This window comes from Pipra filicauda, unplaced genomic scaffold, assembly GCF_003945595.2.
Source record: "Pipra filicauda isolate LSUMZ 115617 unplaced genomic scaffold, ASM394559v2 scaffold514_size685291_pilon, whole genome shotgun sequence".
In the NCBI taxonomy this organism is placed as follows: domain Eukaryota; kingdom Metazoa; phylum Chordata; class Aves; order Passeriformes; family Pipridae; genus Pipra; species Pipra filicauda.
In genome coordinates, this window is record NW_024104659.1 from 35,053 (window position 1) to 50,746 (window position 15,694).

Genomic DNA, 15,694 nt, shown 5'->3' on the forward strand with positions numbered 1-15,694 from the left:
CAGCTCAGCCGAAACTGCAGCTATAAATAGAGTCACAAGAAACTGTTCACCGGAGATATAAACTAAGCTAGGCAAGAGCTCTGAAGTCAGACCTGAAAGGTTTCTCTCCCGTTTTCTTCCTACTGTTCTCATGTACCTCATTTTGATTAATGTTAAATTGATGGTATTAAATTGAATTACAGCATCTGGATGCAATACAGATTGTTAAAAATATTGCTGGATGCTTGTTATAGATTTGCCATACTCCCCCCTCCATCCGAAATAATTTAAAACTATGGTTTTCACTATTTTTTTCCTTCATAATGAAGGTATAAATCCTTTTAGAATCATTTGAAACTTTAAAAAAGCTTTTTCTGGTTGATTTTAGCAGACTCCCCATAAGCAGGATATGAATGTCCGGGGGGGTTTGTTCCAATTGCAACCAGACTTTACTAATATCCTACTGTTAAGTGCATGTTCCTGTTATAGAGTAGCATGGAAGGTCGGTCTGTTTCCTTAGTAACTTAAATATGAACATGTAAACAATGAAGCAATTTTAGTCTGTATGGTGAAAATTATGCATTCAAATGCAGCTGAGCTAGGAAACCAAAGAGTTAAAAATTGCTTTGAATTTGGTGGCTTAAGGCTGAGAAGTTCAATTGCCTGCCTTTTTAGAGTAATACCCCTTCGCTTTCCACTGCTACGGTTCCTGAGTTTTGAACATGTTGGTATGTATTTTTATAGCAATTTTTCACACCTAAGTGTGTCAAAAGCAGGGTCACTGTTCTAAAATGTCAGACTGGCTTATGGAATAACTTTGAAAAAAAGAATTCTTAAAATGAATAGGTGAAGAAAATAGTAATGGAGGCAGGTAGAGGGTACACAACAGAGACAATGACAATGGGGGAAGGGAGACAGGATTGACACAAGAGGACAGATGACATATAACTGGACAGGTCATCGATACACAGAAAAAACACAAATAGCTGTTTTCTTACTACAAGCTGAGGTACCTGTTTCAAGCTTATGTTACTTAGAGCTGAGAGCCTGCTGTCAAATTAAGGTTTAGCAATCCATCTCCTGTCCTAGCTGTTTGACCTCAACATGTATCAGATTGCCATGTGGTCCTGACCTTCAGCTGAGCCACAAAGGAGAGACAATCTTTGCAAAAAATGTTCCATTTGATGGCCCTTGAAAAAGGCTGAAACAAAAACGGCTCAAAAACTCTCCCATTTCCATTCCCATAGCTTTGGGCCAAGCCAGTTGTTTCACAGAAGTGCTTATTTCTTCTAGATTCTAATTATTGACTGACTGCTCATCTCAAACAGGAAGGCTCTTCAGAAATGTGGGGTCCCTCCCACAGGAGACAGTCCTCCATGAACTTCTCCAATATGGATTCTTCCCTCGGTCTGCAGTTCTTCATGAACTGCTCCAGCATGGGTCCCTTCCACGAAATGCAGTCCATCAGAAACAAGCTGCTCTACCACAGGTCACTCGCAGGGTCACAAGTCCTGTCAGCAAACCTGCTCCAGCATGGGCTTCTCTCTCCTTGGGCTCACTGTTTCTGTCAGGAGCCTGCTCTAGCGCAGGCTTCCCACAGAGTCACAGCCTCCTTTGGGCATTCACTTGCTTCAGCATGAGGTTGTCCATGGGCTGCACGTGTATCTCTGCTCCACCATGGACCTCCATGGTCTGCAGGGTTACAACCTGCCTTACCATGGTCTGCACCATGGGTTGCAGGGGAATCTCTGCTCCAGTGCCTGTCCGCGGAGTTGTTTCCTCTCTACGGCTACTGTTGCAGTGTTTTTTTCCTCTTCCTAAATACTTTATCCCAGAGGTGCTACCACCATTGCTGATGGGCTTGGCTTTGGCCAGCCAGCTGGCATTGGTTCATTGTCAGACATGAGGGAAGCTTCTGGCAACTTCTTACAGAGGCCACCTCTGTAGCCCTGTCCCCCCTCCTTGCTACCAAAACCTTGCCACACAACCCAGTATAGCTACACAACTCAATATAGCTGACTGATATCTACTCCAATTCAGATGAATATTCTGTTCAATAACCCTCTTGGTAAGAAGAGTAATACACAGTTTTATATGAGGTGATGTTACTTTCATAACAATTTCTATTTGTAACACTGTTTTGGAATGCAAACATGAAAAAAATCTAGTCCAGGAATGTCAACCTTTCAAAATACTCCACTTGCACTTTTTCTTGTCAAAACTGAGATTTTCATGAAGAGCATCTCAGTGTCTACAAATAGATTTGAAAAATGCTGCACAAAAAGATTTTCAAACAACTCTTGGTAGAATCTTTGTTTTAAACAGGGCATCCTACAACATAAAGGAGTTCATATCGTCACAATTATAAACATGAATAAAATGCCCTTATGTTGCATTTTGACATATCAAAAGCTACACTGACCTTAATAATTCCTGCCCCTAAATTTGAAAATGCTTAAAATTAATATGTAGCAAACTTTAGGGTGAACCAGTTACAGACAATTTATATACCACTTTTGACAAATCCATCCAAACCTGAATTACTTCAAAGAACAAAAAATACTCTTTTAATTACATGTTTTATTTAAGGCACATATATGTGACATTTGTTTCCTTCTCAGAGTCACTTCACTGTTTTAGACAAGAAATGAAGAATAAAACTAAAAAGCCCTAGGCTTAAAATTGTTTGGGGCCCACCTGTAAAAAGTGTTGAAGGAAGGAGAATCTGCTATCTGAAAATGAAAAATTAAAGTATGTTCATACCTAACCAAAACCAAAAGGAAAACTACATATCAAAGTACAAGATAATCATATCTTTTAACAGTAAATCTTCTGCTATTTAAAGCATCTTGACAACATAGCTTATTATTTGTCCTGATATGAAGTTCTGAAAACAAAACAGGACAGACTTGAAACAGCTCTACATTCACATATGCACAGCTGTAGCTTTAGAAACAGATTGAACTACCTCTGTCTCACCAGAAAAGGGAAAGTCTGTAGATATTTCACAAAATGGAGAAAACATAAAGGAATTTAAAAGAATGAAAAATGCTTTTCACATAACTTAAGTAAGATACTACTGTCTGTCTTTAGAAACAGCAGCTAAATAGCATTATTTTCAGGTAATCCCAAATACTTTCATATACTTTATATGAATACTTTAATAAAAATACCTGCAAGTCTAGTCTTTCTTCTTGTCCTTTGGTAGTCCTCCATAAACTGGAGCAAAGCACTGACATCAAAAAAGAATTTCAGCAAGCTTCCCAGGTGTTCCCATTTGAATTTCTTTTTTCCAGACCACAGTAAATCACTCTTACATTGATCTTTTGGCTGCTGCTTCACAGTGTGAAATGCATTTGCATTGTACTTTTGGAACTCACACTCTGTGGTTTCGCTAGCAACCTATGTCACCAACATGGAAGTTGTAGAACTTGATGAACCTTACTGTAATGTGGAATATATGGAATGTTAAATACTATTTGTATGATTATCATAAAGTTTTTCAAGTTACACACTGAAACATGAGTAGCATTATATCCAGTTACTGAGGCTGAAATTGCTGCAGGAGGAGGAAGAAAGAGGATACAAGAATTGTGGGTGAATCTAGAGCGGAAAAATAAAACATTATAAACAGTAGATGTAAAATGCATTGGAAGACAAAAGGTATGTATTAAATATAAATAGCTTCTCGGCACTAGAAAGATAATAATGACGCTCAGTAACTGAAGGCTAGAGGGAGGATGGTATGCACCTTTCTTTGGGCATCATACTGCATGTATGATGTATGTGTGTTGCCCCCTTTCTTGTTCTTTAGCAGGATTTGGCTGCAAGAATCGAAATGCAATTACAAAATGAGAGAAGAGCACCAGTGAAATATGAGTGCTCTGAACCATGAGCATTTTCAACATGCTCTTGGAGAGCACATATATCTCTTTCTTTATATTTCATTGGACTAGTCAGCTCCCCGCCATTCAGACGTTTTAGCATTTCATAGCTTACAGAAAAAAATATTGTTTAACTTTCATAAAAATCAAAGAAACAAGTCCATTGAGCTAGGTACAAGGTTTGTTAATGATGTGCAAGAATACAAATGAAAGCAAAATCCTGAATGTACAGGTTATACCTAAAAGCTGCACATATATATGACAGTATAAATAGAATCAACTTTACATAAAGGGTTTTCATCCACAGTAAGAAGTGATTGTGTTGACCTGTGGTAATGCCACAATGATTTTAAAGGCCTGGAGTAAATTCAAAGTCTAAGAAGGAGATCAATAACTTTTATAAGTGGTCCTAAGACAAATTTATAGTAAGTGGTAAGGAGGGATTTAGCAGAAGTCTTAAGCATAGCTAAGTGACAGCTCGCTTTCGGCAGCGACTGGGACACTGTTTTTGCTGCCATGTGAGCTATTTGGAAAGTCTTTAATTCCACTGGAAAATATTTATCTTAATGTATTAATTAAAAGGAAGAAATCATAAAGACGACAAAAACATTTTTCATGAGATTTTATTAGACTGAGCACCTATCTTGAGAATTAATGATTAAAAGTCTCCAACTCTGGGAGAAAAATGTGAACATAACTGAAATAACTTATATTTTGATTTTAGACTAATTTAAGGGGGCCAAAATTCAGATTTTCAGTTTTACAGCAAATGTAGGAACTTAGAAGCCTATTGTCATTGCAATTTGCCAGTGGGCAGATGGTTGCTGTGAATAAACTGTGCCTCGCTCAGTAAGACTGTGGCCTGATGCCATGTACCTGTGACCCACAATTTTGAGAACTTCTTCTGAAAGGACACCAATACTATACAAATGTGTACATATATATATATATATATATACATATATATGTTTCATGAATGAGAAATTTGAATACTTTTTACATTTCAACAAGCCAGAACTAATAGTGCATAAGTTGACTTCCATATTCATATGGTATCAGTCAGAAAAAAATCTTGTAATTATATGCTATTTTGTAAGTAGGACAATTTTATTAATTTTGGTCTTGTTAGGATGCTATGACTATAAGAATATGTTAATTTCAAGTACTAGTTACAACTAAGCAAAAATTAATTGTTACTATGCTTCAAAGAGCATAGATAGTACAATTACCTGCTTTTTCTGTCTTTCGCCTGGATCATCTATGAAACTCTGCAAGTGTTATACTTTTTATTTCAGTGGGATTTAAATTAATCTCAAATATCCACAAAATAGCATTTTTTACATCTTTTGCTCATACTCATATACTGAAAAGTAAGATTGTTACTTGAAATATCCCATGAAATCCAGCATTGCGAAGGTTAAGTGAAAGGCATGCAAGGTCAAAAGAGGTTGTCAAAGTGCAAAACAATCAAAACTTTTCTTCCCTTATACAGCTTCTCCTAGTTATTATTTAAGCACTGCAGGTCAGCTGTGAAGTAGGAACTCTGCTACCGTTTTCAGTATCTCCCACTTTGCTTGTGTTTATGGATTTGAGGTTAAGTCTTCTGTATCATGCCTGCAAAGTGTCTAGGATGCCACCCATAACTGAGGACAGTAGAGATGATTTAGTTTCTGAAAGGCAATAACAAGTCTAGCAGGTATTATTGACCAAGGCTATTGAGACAGCTGGCCATACCCCGCCTCAACATCTAACTGCTGAATAAAAAGCAGCAGCAGCAGCAAAAGACACGCAGGTTTAGAGCGACAGAAGCCATGGAAGGAAGCATAACTAAGAGACAGCAACAGTAAGACAAAGTACATATAAACTTTTAATGAATTAACCTTACAAAAGACAATAGCTTCAAAACATTTGACACGTTTGTACAAAACTATTCCAGCATTGTTAGTTCTCTCTTCAGAAAGAATGCCAGCAAGCCACCCAACGTGTCCCTGGCTATGAGATGCAACTGATCACATCCAAATCATGGACAGAGTAAACTTATTTACAAATACTGTATACTTTAATACCAGATTAGTGGATGCTATTGGGGAGCGACTGTATTTTCCAGAAAACACCATGCATCAGAAAATAGTATGCACCCCTAGCTTTATTGCCTTTTTTCCCCGCATTTGTCACTAACATCTCTCTCAGTCCTTTCAGGATGCATTACCTCCTTTTGATTCCTATTCCTTCGTTTCTTGTCTTGAATAACAGTGCAAGTAGCAGTACAATCTTCCAGTCCTATAGCGTACACCGCAACTGTCCTTGAACATAGGAATATCAAGGTGCAAAATGATGGCTCATGGGACTATTCTGCAGCCATATTAAAATAAGTGCCACATACCAGAAAATAGCACGCATGTTAAGGGCCAAAATGTAGTTAAAACGTGCGTGATACTTTCCTGAAAATATGGTATTGATGACACGTACAAGCATCTTCAAGATGCCACATTCCCTTGTGAAAGGGATCTTGTCATTTCAGTATGTACAAAGTATGTCTTCAATTCTCCTTTTCCTTTTACATTTATTATTCCTCTGCAAGTGCTCATGTATCCCAGTGTTTGCAGGACATTGTTCGTCTCCTCTGTAACCTGCAACAATACATTAATACAACCAGTGTTGATAACAAAGCAAAGCAAAATCTTCTTCCAGAGTGTGAAGAGAACATATGTTCTGCACAATTATTAAGGTTTTGCTATAATGCTTGTAAGGCCTTTAATGGTCTGAGGTGAGGTTTGAGCTCCTGAGTTTTCAAGTAGTCTGTTGCTGGATGCCCATTCTAATCACTTACATCAAGTATCAAATGTGATGTAACCACTTCTGTACCTAAGGCTGTAAACACAGAGCTTGTAGATACTCAAATGGCACGAGGGACAACACTCTTCCTTATAGTGCACTTTTCTCAACTCCAGGTGCTTATTTTCACTTCCGCAGACTTAAGCTTCCTTATCTTTTTACAAATACTAAGGCTGTGTAAATGAAGTGATAGCAAGATGTTAGCATCACCTGTCAGAGCTGCTGTTGCCAGTTTCTCACAGAACTGTCAGTGAACCCAACTCTAGGTCATTCTGCCATTTTAGGTTGAAGCCCACTAGGACAGAGGTAGTTCAACAGCATCATTTGTTTCAGACTATCTGTGTTTCTTTGTGAAGCAACTGTTTGTAGATATCACTGCTTTACCATTCCATTTTCAATTTTAACTAACAGTTGGTATAGTTACTTTTCCATTACTTAGTTCTGAATAATCTCAGTGATAGATTTGGAGTGCTCTCAATTGCATGCTGAGATCCCAAAGTGCTAGGCAGCATACTAGGCATATACTTATGTGATCTCTGGCTATGGAATCACTAGAAAGTTAGAAAACTGAAGTTCTTTTCTATACAGGCCTATCTATAATCGATACAGATAATAACCTACAAAGATTATTAATCAGCATGGTTCATTACAAGGGAAGTTTCAGGATTGCTTTATGGATTTAACTTGATGTACAGTTACGATAATTCCCTTTACTTAGAGATTACTAACATCAGGATTGTCCTTCAGAGATAAGGTAGTTAGTATTCTAGGAGTTTAGAAATTCACAAAATCTCTCTTAATGTAGGGATGCATTTCCAGGCAACCCATGACTTCCTCCACTGCATGCCTCTTTATGGTCAAGACAAAGTTTTGATTCTCCTCCCATTTTCCCTATAATTTTCTTTTAATTCTTTACTTAGCTTCAAAACAAAGATCTATTTAGTGTACAAATGATATGATGTTTTTTAAGAACCAAACTCAAAAGAATAAGATAAATTTTAGCACAAAGTCAAGGCTTACCTGTATTTTATCTAAGACACCAGTGCTGTCCATCCTGCTGGCCACATTTACCGTATTGCCCCATATATCATATTGTGGTTTTTGAGCTCCAATTACTCCAGCTATTACAGGTCCGTGGTTTATACCTGGAAAACATCAGACCTTTACATTAGGAATGAAGAGAAAGGCAACAAAGCTGGTGAAGGGTCTGCAGCACAGGTCCTATGAAGTGCAGCTGAGGGAGCTGAATTTGTTTAGCCTGGAGAAGAGGAGGCTCAGGGGAGACTTTAACACTTTCTACAGAGGTCTTTTCCCAACTTAATTCTGTGCTTCTGTGAAGATCCACCAAACAAGGACACACAGTGCATCTGGCAACATAGCAAGTCAATCAACATAACATTTGGCTGAACAGTGAGTACAGCAGTGAATAGTCTGTTCATTGTGGTTTTATCCACCATTTACAGCAGGAGAATGTTAGTTATAGAAATGCCAAAAGTCAGCTCATCTAATTTTAGTTTTAGTTAGAAAACAGACATATAGGAATTTCTTTTCATTTCTGCTTGTACTGAAAAGGGCCTCTCCTCTCAACAGTTGATGGTTGAATCAAATTACTTTTGTAGTTATCTTTGCTTCTTAAATGTAGAATAAACTAATACGCATGAGCTGAAAGGATTTGAAGCCTTGTTCTGAAGGCTGGATTGACCATAGAATGGTCCTAAATAACTGCAATATAAAAATATGTATTGAATAATTTGATTAAGCATAGCATAGAACAATATAGCAGAGTATTTCATTAGACTCTGGGTATTTTTTTATCTTGCAGTCAGTCTGTTAGCCTATGTTACATCTGTAAAGGGAGTAACTCTGCTAGCAGGGAAAGAAACCGAGAGGCAAAATCAAAACTAATATTGTTAACCAGCATCAAATGTACCTACCGATGAGCAGGAAAGTCAAGTTAGACCTAGTGAGAAATAAACCCTGAACAAGAGAGTAGTTTGGATTTCTAAAATTACCTCGCCACTGACTTCTATTAATTCCTTAACTGAAACCATCACTAGGGATATAGCTACGCAGCAAAATTGAAAGTGTGATTGTAGGACGGAGAGGGATCTCAGCACTGACTCATCCAGTATGTAACACGGCAGCAAGGGCTAGCAACGACACCATAAGCCCACTTGGAAACCCTGGAAAAAGTGACTGTACAAGTAAAATCTAGAAAATTGGGAAAACATGCAAACCCTAAATGATAACAAATAGAACAAATCCTTGGGAGTAAATGCACAAAGGGACTTGGACCTTGCCAACACTCTGCATTAACAACCAAACCACAGATGCGTCTTTCTAATTCATGGCATCCAATGTGCAGATTAATATTTCAGGGGTTGAGGAGTCAGATTCGGATTCCTCCTACTTTGAGTAGACTTCTACCTGTATCTCTCAGGAATGTGTTCTGGCCACTCAGGCATTCTGGGATGTCCTACTCTATGTCATTCCTCGCATGACAGACATGAATGTTTGTTGGGGCAAGGCTGGAAGAGTAGTACTCTCACTACAGATGAATGCTCTAACAGAGGGTGACACCAACTGTCTCTTTCTCTCATATCCATGGCTGGGCTTCGTGAACGAAGATTTAGGAAGGCTCTATCCACATTTGTTACAAGCACGCTGGTGGCTAAAAAGGCCAATACGAGATAGACATGTCCGATTGCAAAAGGTACAGCAGAAAGACTCTTTAGATGGTATATTCTGCAAGACACGGTTCTTTCTACGTTGTCTTTTCTCCTCAAGAGTGATCCTGCGTGCGTTCTCAAAGGAAGCAGCAGTGTTATAGATGGTGTGTCTCCAGGCCTCCCGATTGGAGGCCAGAGTAGACCAGTTATGGTGATCAATATGGCCGAGGTTGAGATGTTGTTTCAGGGAGTCCTTGTATCTTTTCTTCGGGGCTCCTCTCCTGTGGCAGCCGGTGGCAACTTCACCATAAAGCAGGATCTTAGGGAGGCGGTGGTCCTTCATCCTGGAGGCATACCCTGCCCAGCACAGCTGTGTTCTCAGCAACATGGCCTCAATACTTGTGACTGCAGCTTGTTCAAGAACAGATGTGTTGGTCACATAATCTGACCAGTGGATGTTTAGGATTGTGCGGAGGCAGCGTTGATGGAAGCGTTCTAGGAGACGCAGGTGGTGGCAGTAGATGACCCATGATTCGGAACCATATAAGAGAGCAGACTTCTCATATCCATAGCGATATTTAATCATTTAATGAAATAGCAAATACTGTTCCACAGGAATGACAGAGACTATCTGTGTATCCTATAGCCTGGCCTCAGCCAAAATCAGGAACCAAATTAAGTCACTTACAACATGAATGTTCTAACTATGAAGTATATGGAAAACAACATATCATCCTCTCTTCTGAGAAAAGCAGTACCTGTGCAAAACTTGCTGCAAAAGCATATCTAAGCTTGTCTAAAAAATCGAGTGCCTCAGCTAACAGAAAGGGAGGAATGACTGAAGTATCATCTAGGTGACGATATTGTCCGACAAGGTCAGAGTAGGCTGCGTACCTCTTAAGGCACACTAGCATTTCAGGCACTCACAGAAAATTATGAAAGCTGAAACCTCTAGTGAGTTGCAACAATTATGGTGTCAGATGCTGGCTGAGAGGCTTTTAAAAATGGCACTTGGAATATAAATCGATTATGTTGGAGGTAGATGTTCAAATGTTTCTGTGGCTACAATTGGTATGGATATCAGATGCTTTCATCATCAGGTTGTGGTGAGAAATGGAGAAGAATTGAAGTGAAAATGGGAAGTGAAGTGGTGCTTAAGTTGGATTAAGATGGCAAAAATACCAGTTTGGGGCCTGTGTTCCTTTTGCAGAGTTAAACGTTCTTCATTTCATGAAGCAAAGGAGTCTGAGTTCTCTGGAACCTTTAGCAAGCACTTTATCAAGAAAGTATCTTTTTTTTTTCCTTAAACAGTTTTCTTCATGCTCCCCAGTTTAAAGAAGTCAGTATTGCTTTAACCAGTTTGCAGATGTAGCACTGACAATCAGCAGCTCTTTACTTGTACTGACACTGCTGATATAAGTATGTTTGCAAGTGTTATGTCATCTTTTATTCTGTACAGAAATATGGTATCTCTACACATTTCTTTTAAACCCATCAAATTCTGTAACACTCTGAGAAGAAAGCATACTTCAGATTTGCTTTGTCATTTTTTTGCTCTAGCAAGGAATACCAAACTCCTGGTAAAGGAATGCCCTAAGGAGCACCCAATTTCAAGTCAGAAGACAGCAAGTTTTGCCAGTGGGTGGCACTGTGAAATAAACATGAGAGGAGCAGCTAAAAGAAAAAGCAAGTGGCATAGAGAGAAAAATACAAGACAGGAGAATAACTGTTGGAAATCAAATACTTTTGACATGTTTACAGGATTTATGGGTTTCCAATATTTGTTTACCGTTTTCATTTCACACTTTCCATGTTACATATTGCATTATAAAACTGCTGTGTTCTGCTATCAGGAAATAAACATTTTGGAACATATGGTTCTTGATCAGCTCTGAATTCATTTATTTCATCATTCTTTTCATCGCTTACTGCAGCTGTCTATTTCTTTTTAAAAATACCATGAGGCAAAAGTAGAAACAATTAGAAACTAAAACATAAGGGATATCCCTTACAACGGTAAATAACCAGTCATCTTTGCTCTTATCTGAATAACAAAGCACATAAATACTCTCCCTTGTCTAACATTGCAAAGGAAAGGGTACATTTTTGTATGCTTGTTTGAGTTTAGTACATGTAAAACATTTCAAACTTCAGCCTCATTCTTCCATTATAGCTCTTGTCCTCTGAAACCCTTTATACAGTTTGGCAAAGCCCAGACTAGAGTTTTCTTGTCTCTTTTGGTATTGGTAAACTTAAAAAATTTATGTAGCTAGCAACTTCTACAATAATTTTTACAGAGTTATCATAAAACCATTCAGAGCCACACAAACACATTTTTTCAACCATTCTTTACTTAGGAATATTGCCTTGAGTCCCGCCTTGAAACACTCCCTGTGACAACAGCAGCTAAAGCTGATGGGCAATACCACATAGGCTGCTTTTAAACAAGACAGTGCTGTTTACTATCATGGCCCTTTTGGTCAGTTCTACTAATACTTTAATAAGCTGGTACTTCACACTGAATTGTCCCCCTCATCCATGATATTCTGTCTTAGATTAATGACAATATGTTCAGGAGGTGGGACCTCTGATGAGGTAAAACCCTCCTTCTCTTTGTTTATTTCCCTCCCCCCAAATATTGTCAAGTTTTTTGAAGTTAGGAGGAGTCTGAATGAAGGAGGGAAAAGATAACAATTTTACTAAAAAAAAAGGAGAACAAACAGAGGAAAAGAAAACCAAACAACAGTAGAAAAAATGTCACCTAGCCATCCCCCTCCCCTTTGGTTAAAATGAGAAAAACCTGGAAGAGTATTTTGTTTGAAGAAGAGAAGTCCTAATGCCACCAGAATAGCAGTGCGGATCCCAACGGAGATCACGTGATGTGACAGTGATGGAGCTGGAGCAGCACCAGGACTGGGTGATCATGAGCCACGTGCAGCTCACAAAAGGAAACTCCCAGGTTTTTTCAACACGGCCCTGGCAGGTGCTGGCGATGGTGCTTGCACCCCTCAGGGAGCTGATGGCGGCTGCCGTGGCAAAAGCCATGGATGTCACGTGGGAGCTGCGGCAAAAAGCGGCAGTGGCAAGAATTCCTCAAAGCACCCATCAGGAAGCCATGGCAAAAAGCAGTGGGTGTCCTCCCTCAGTACCAACACACAGGAACAAGAGAACAGTTCCTGAAATACTGGGGGGGTTTATCCTCTCCCCTGTGAATTCTCATGGTGTTTCACTTCAGGGACATCCCCCACCTCCTGGTGCAGCCCTGGCAGGGAGGCAGGGGGTCCCCTACACTTTGAACTATGGGATGGTATGAAAACTTCAGCAAATAATCTTTCTTATTTAACTAAAACTATAATATATTCTCATAAAAATCCTGTGATACTTACCTACTCGTAACTTGAAGTCATTGAAAGAATGCTTGTTTATGACATCAAGTTTTGCCACCAAGGCAAATGCGAACTCCACCATGGTTCCTATGTGCATGTACTGTCGTTCAGGTTCCTGAATTTAAAAGACAAACAAATAGAGTAAAGTCATTTTCCTGAGCCTTAGTTGCTATGAGAATACAACAAAAATATGCTGAACACTTGAAAGCACTTAAACCTTTAGGGGTGCCTACTGCCAGCAGGAATATGCAGGAAAGTAATGTCAAAAGTGGTACCCTGCCCAGCATCAGTTAGATCAAACAATGGTCAAGAGACTAGGATGCATTTTACTTATACAACCAGGCAGTCCAGAGATGATAGATCCAAACCATGCCTAAGTTAATGTTTCAATTGTCAAATAACTGATTAGCTGCTATCTAATCCCACGGGCAGTCAGTGTTTATGTGTGCCTAGGATTTGTTAATTCATTTTCTCTAGGTGTCCACTTCTATTTATGCCCTTTCATAATAAATAATGCTTATGGACAGCCCCACAGAGACTCCTCCTTCTCACTGTTGCACAGCTGAGCACCCTTATTAAATGCTTATGATCTGGTGAAATTCACAATTTTAAGAGTTCTTCAACTGATCTCATCCGGCAGATAAGCAAGCATCTCTGAGAGCATCTAACAGATATGAAAATGAATAAAACACAAGAGGAAGACAGGAAGAGGGTAACCCCACTCTGTCCCCTAACTTACTAGCTCAGAGCTTTTTACCACTTATAAAGGCTGTAGACTTAATTTCTCCTCATACATCAACAAAGTAACCTGATTTCTAAGTACTGTTTTGAGTCCCTTCAGATCAAGGAGAAAACTGATTTTTGGTCTCCTACAGCCCAGGGAAGGACCCTCACTAGCAAATGATTTCATAAGAGATAGACCCACTGATCTCTCTGAGAAATTACCAAATCTTCCTCATTTCTTCAGATAAAGTGACAGAAGAGATGGACGGATGACAACTTTGGAGATGGTTCACAGAGTGGATGCATTAGTCTAGGATGGGACAGTAGTGGTGCTTGCTGGAGCAGCTGTTTAGATGAATGAAGCCTGTTTCCTTTGGAGTTCATTCCTAACTAAGACAGATGGTTTCCTGTTCAGTTGACATATTCAGACCCCCTCCTCAGGCACTTAATCTTCCTTGGATGCTTGCTTTAAGATGGGGGTGGTTCCCAGCAGTATGTCTACCAGTCAGTCACTACACTAGGTATTGCAGCATCTGTGTATCTTTGGGAATCTGGACTGAAGGCTGCTGAGTTCTTGTGGATTTCTTTAGAAAATGTCAACTAAATCATCAAAGGAATGCTGAAACGTTGATCTCTTGACTAATAGTTTGTGGAAATAACTCAAGTGATAAATTTCTTCCTCTGCATACACTAGTTTTAGTAATGACTGAGAGCTCTCTGTCTTCTCCAGTCTCCAGTTCTGCATTTTCTTCATTCCTTCACCTCCCTATATTAAATGTCAGAACTAATTTAAAATAATTCTCTTTTTTTTTTTTTTCTCCTCAGAATCCTTAGGGTCTGTAGTTCATGTGGTAATTGCTTCTGTCTAGAAGGAACATTAGTTTGGCAAGAGTACATTAATCCTTAGCACAGATTGTGTTGATTCGTAATTGCTGTCTCTCTGTTGCTAACCTGTAGTACTCTAAAGATCATGGCAAATGCAAGGTTTTTGCTTAAAAGTTATGAATTGCTTCTCTGAACTTAATTTCTACTGACTGCAGTTCCTAATCCTATCATAATAAGTAAACTAGAAACAAAGGAACACATTTTCAATGCTGAGTCTGAGGGCTCTGTAAGTGTATGGTTAGTGAAGCTACTCAGCCCTCCCACTTACAGTGGAAAACGTTAATTCTTGCAGTTTTTGTACATTCTATAAATCCAGTTCTGATGCAGCATGGGGGAATTAAATCCTGTATTGTACTTAGACTAGAAGGCCTGTTTTAGCAAATACGGAGGCGGCATTTTCAAACTGCAATGTGAAGAACAATTCACAGAGACTACTAAAGTATACACTTGTCCAATATAATCTATGTTAATATGAAAAAAACTAGGCCACAGTATTATACATAACATGGATTTTAAATAACAGAATTTTAGCCTTCATTTGAACATGTTTTTTATTAAGCAAGAACATTTTCCTGTACCTGACACTGTTCTTGGTTCGGTGTAGCACTCAGTCCTGTTGCTGCCATGTAAGTACTTCCAATGGTCTTTATCTTTTCAACTCCACTGAACTTTGGCTTTGACAATAACTGTAAAACAAGGATGGTTATTCATAATTCAGATCAGCAGCCTTGTTACTCTAACACCACTCAGAGCATCAATTCTTAGAACAGTTTCAATCTAGACCCCAAATGGCTTCACAAATATATACAGGATGAAGGACTTAAGGATGGATAAAACAGTGGTTACAACCTTCAACGAAAGAGAATTTCTGTTGTCTGAAATATGTTTTTATTATAAAGGCACTAAATTTATAGGAATGAGAATAAATTCCACCTTATTGTACATACACCTCTTAGAAGTCAGCATACTTTGCACTCATGCGACATTAGAATTGAGTCACCATGAGAGCCAACAGCTCAGCTTTAAGCAGCTTTCTGAAAGTAAGCATCTCTTCCTTGTCAATGGCATGCTCCATGTCAATGGGACTAAAATCCAAGGATTTTAGTTCATATCCTAGGTTGGTTTGGACTTTGGACACGCAGTTCTTCAAACGGGTGTGCTGTTAAAATGCCCTTTATAGCTGCAGATCCGCAAATCCAGACTCTGTTCTGTCTGAGTCATGACACAATCTTCATACCTTTTACTAGTATCTTCATTACTAATAACTTTCTTAAAGATAAATACCGTTCTCAGTGAGGCCTTTTCACATTCTGTCCAGCTGCCTTTTCACAAT

General features: G+C 38.9%; 1 protein-coding gene across 1 annotated transcript in view; it reads right to left on the minus strand.

Moving 5' to 3' along the window:
• Positions 1 to 5,706: 5,706 nt before the first annotated feature.
• Positions 5,707 to 15,694, minus strand: part of ADCY2 (adenylate cyclase 2) — a 213,151-nt gene continuing 203,163 nt past the window's right edge. The window contains exons 22-25 of the mRNA XM_039386925.1: positions 14,940 to 15,047; positions 12,754 to 12,868; positions 7,719 to 7,843; positions 5,707 to 6,493 (exon numbers count right to left, since the gene is read on the minus strand). Coding sequence (XP_039242859.1) covers positions 6,341 to 6,493; positions 7,719 to 7,843; positions 12,754 to 12,868; positions 14,940 to 15,047 — 501 coding nt within the window. The 3' untranslated portion in view covers positions 5,707 to 6,340. The remainder of the gene's footprint in view (positions 6,494 to 7,718; positions 7,844 to 12,753; positions 12,869 to 14,939; positions 15,048 to 15,694) is intronic.